General features: G+C 37.9%; 1 protein-coding gene across 1 annotated transcript; it reads right to left on the bottom strand.

The window, feature by feature from the left end:
* Positions 1-804: 804 nt before the first annotated feature.
* Positions 805-2,344, bottom strand: LOC108048693 (E3 ubiquitin protein ligase RIN2). Its single transcript, XM_017129515.2, has 2 exons — positions 1,880-2,344; positions 805-1,015 (listed from the first exon to the last, which is right to left on the bottom strand). The coding sequence occupies exons 1-2, from the start codon at positions 2,126-2,128 to the stop codon at positions 932-934; spliced, it is 333 nt and encodes a 110-aa protein (XP_016985004.2). The 5' UTR covers positions 2,129-2,344; the 3' UTR covers positions 805-931.
* Positions 2,345-2,728: the final 384 nt, after the last annotated feature.

The raw sequence follows: 2,728 nt of genomic DNA, 5'->3' as shown, positions 1-2,728 counted from the left end.
CTTAAATAAACAACATAAATAAATAAATACAATGGTAATAGTAAAATATGAAATCTGTTTAGGCCACATTGAAAAATTTTAATTCCAGATTTGTTAATAAACTTAAAATAGCTCTATGAAAAACACTTTTTAAATAGAAAATATATTCAAAACATCGATTAACAGAAAATTTAAATTATTTATATAATTATTTAGAGAGTGCAAATGTGCATGTTTAAGATAACAGAAAGAAAAATATTTACAGTCAAAAAGAATCTCTAATAAAAATGCACTCAAATGATATACAAATAGAAATTTCAACAAGTTGCATGCTACAAGGGGTATCAACTGATCCATCTGTTGGCCAATCAACATTTAATATTCACAATTTCCAATATTTACTTGTTGGTCATTTTAAAGTGGCAAAATATTTATATAATATAAAAATGTTTGCGGCCAGCAGTTTGATTTACAGCAGCAAAATAAACATAAATAAGGGACCCACAGAATATGGATATTTGTAAATATTGGGCTATAGCGGATGGCTGACTCAGCTTAGATTTATTTTTCTTTTCGCTGGAAAATGCATGCGTGGCAACACTTTTTATGCCGGCATCCAAAGCAGTTTATTGGCGCATAAAATTGAATTAATACGTGGTTACCATGGGAGCATGGCGACCACAGGGCGTATGTGCACTTCTGTTACCCGCAACTTGACTTTCCATTCAAGCGGCTTCCTAAGAAAACCCTTATCTATCTCGCTGGCTAAAAACTCATTAAGGTGGTCAAAGGACAAAGGACCAGCCCGAACAAAGAACATTCCACTCGCATTTTATGGCTTTCGGGTTTAATTAAAATCCACTGACAAGTTTGCATATATCTCTCGTGCGTCTATCTAAGTACAAATATACATATTTCGGTAAGTCAGGTGCTGCTGCCTTGGCACAGAAGTTCACCAGTAGAGCAGCAGCAGGTAAAACGGCCCCAGACTGAGCAACATCAGCAGTGCCATCATGAAACCGAACAGGCGCCAGTCCTGGAGAAGATCAGGATTATGGTGAGGTCGCAGGACAAAATTATTTTCAATATTTAACAGATTAAAAAATATCCTTTCTGCTTTTAATGATTTTTACTAGCCTCTACTTTCTATGGTAGCAAAGAAGAATTGCCTGTTTTGTTTGTGTTTGTACAAAAAGGTATCTAAACTTTAAAAAGTAAATAATGGGAAGGGTGCTACAGAAATCACTAGGGTTTTAAATCATTTATAAAGGTACGAAATATTTATATGTAATTTATAGTTATATTTAAATATTTTGAATAAGGAAGTCCGTTGGATTCACTACAAAAGTGGTCGTTATTTTCTTCACTGCAAACTTTTAAGCACCTTTTTTACTGAATTCAATATTCCACCGATTTCTGTAACACCCCTCAGTATTATATTATTAATATAATCGTCAAACATCTTTTCTCTCGCTGTAGCATAAGTTGCTATTCATAATAAAAGTAGGTTAAAGAAAAAGAAAACACTATTAACTAAATCTTTTTCTTCACAATAAAAGTTTTATATAAATATCTTTCAGTCAATTCATGACAAACATCTAAAGCTGCTGGAAAATGTTTAAGCCAATTTGTTAAAAGTAAATTTATAAAAGGATTGTGCAAAAGTAATAAACTTTTGTTTAAAAAAAAAGAATTTATCCTGATGTAATCTCAAAAAAATAGATAGTTGTATTAAAGAGTTAATGTTAATGTTAACATAGTTAATATATATAAAATAAATGTCAACCAAAAATATAAATTAAAATATCTGCTAAACTTATCATTGATCTCAAAAGTATGGATCTAACCTTATATCAGTCATGTAAAGTACCTAAGTGTTTAGTCTGTGCAACAGTCTTACATCGTTGAGCTGCCTGGACGCCTGCTCATCCAGGCTGCGTCGGCAGATGGGGCAGCGCTTGGCCACCCAGTTGCGGGCCTCCCTGTAGATCCCGAGGCAGCCCTTGCAGAAGGCGTGGTTGCAGTGCAGCTTCTCCGGATCCTGGATGGGGTCCAGGCAAAAGGCGCACAGATCGGTCTCCCCATCCTCACTAGGACTGAAGGACGATGGCAGAGCGCTGTCCGTCGCATCGAGGCTCTGCTGTACCATGCCGCCGTCCGTCCGGGTTGTCTGTCTATGTGTTTCGTCTTGGTGTGTTTACGTTTCAGGCGTGTAAAAGTGTGTGTGTGTCTGGGTGTCCTATTTTCAACTTATTTGTGTGCTGGATTTTGTGAAACTAAAAATTTGGGTAGATCCCCGCCCCGAAAAGGGGGTTGACAGGTAAAGCGGAACGCACTCCACCGCGATTAAACTTTAATTAAATTGCACGGCGATAAATCTGACCGGAAAGCACCTTAAGCTCCTTCTCTGGCCAATAAAATGAAATTATATCAACGCCGGGCGGCAGGCATCGAATGCAATTAGTAGTAGTCTTGTACAACTCAATTAGAAGCGAGTCTGGACGGGAAGGGGGGCTGGATGGAAGCCATGTGTCGCGCGGCTCAGCTCCTTAGCTCCTCAGCTCATCCTTTGGCTGATTTTTCCACAGGACAACGCTTTGCACTTTGGGGCAAACGACCGCAGACGCAGACGACAAAAATCGAACTTTGTAACTACTTGCAAGGAGCAAGGAACAAGGAGCAAGGATGACAAGACGCCGGCGATTACTCCAACAGGGTTTTTAATTAAGCTCGGCACTAAAAGTCACAT

The sequence above is a fragment of the Drosophila rhopaloa genome, unplaced genomic scaffold (assembly GCF_018152115.1).
Source record: "Drosophila rhopaloa isolate 14029-0021.01 unplaced genomic scaffold, ASM1815211v1 contig_115, whole genome shotgun sequence".
Taxonomy (NCBI): domain Eukaryota; kingdom Metazoa; phylum Arthropoda; class Insecta; order Diptera; family Drosophilidae; genus Drosophila; species Drosophila rhopaloa.
The sequence above is the reverse complement of the archived record's forward strand: the minus strand, read 5'-3'. Positions and strand labels throughout refer to the sequence as shown.

Excerpts from the sequence above, each read along its gene's own strand:
- LOC108048693 (XM_017129515.2), bottom strand. The coding sequence starts at position 2,128 with ATGGTACAGCAGAGCCTCGATGCGACGGACAGCGCTCTGCCATCGTCC. Across the intron at positions 1,016-1,879 it reads CGTCCAGGCAGCTCAACGAT|GACTGGCGCCTGTTCGGTTT; the intron begins GTAAGACTGTTG and ends GATCTTCTCCAG.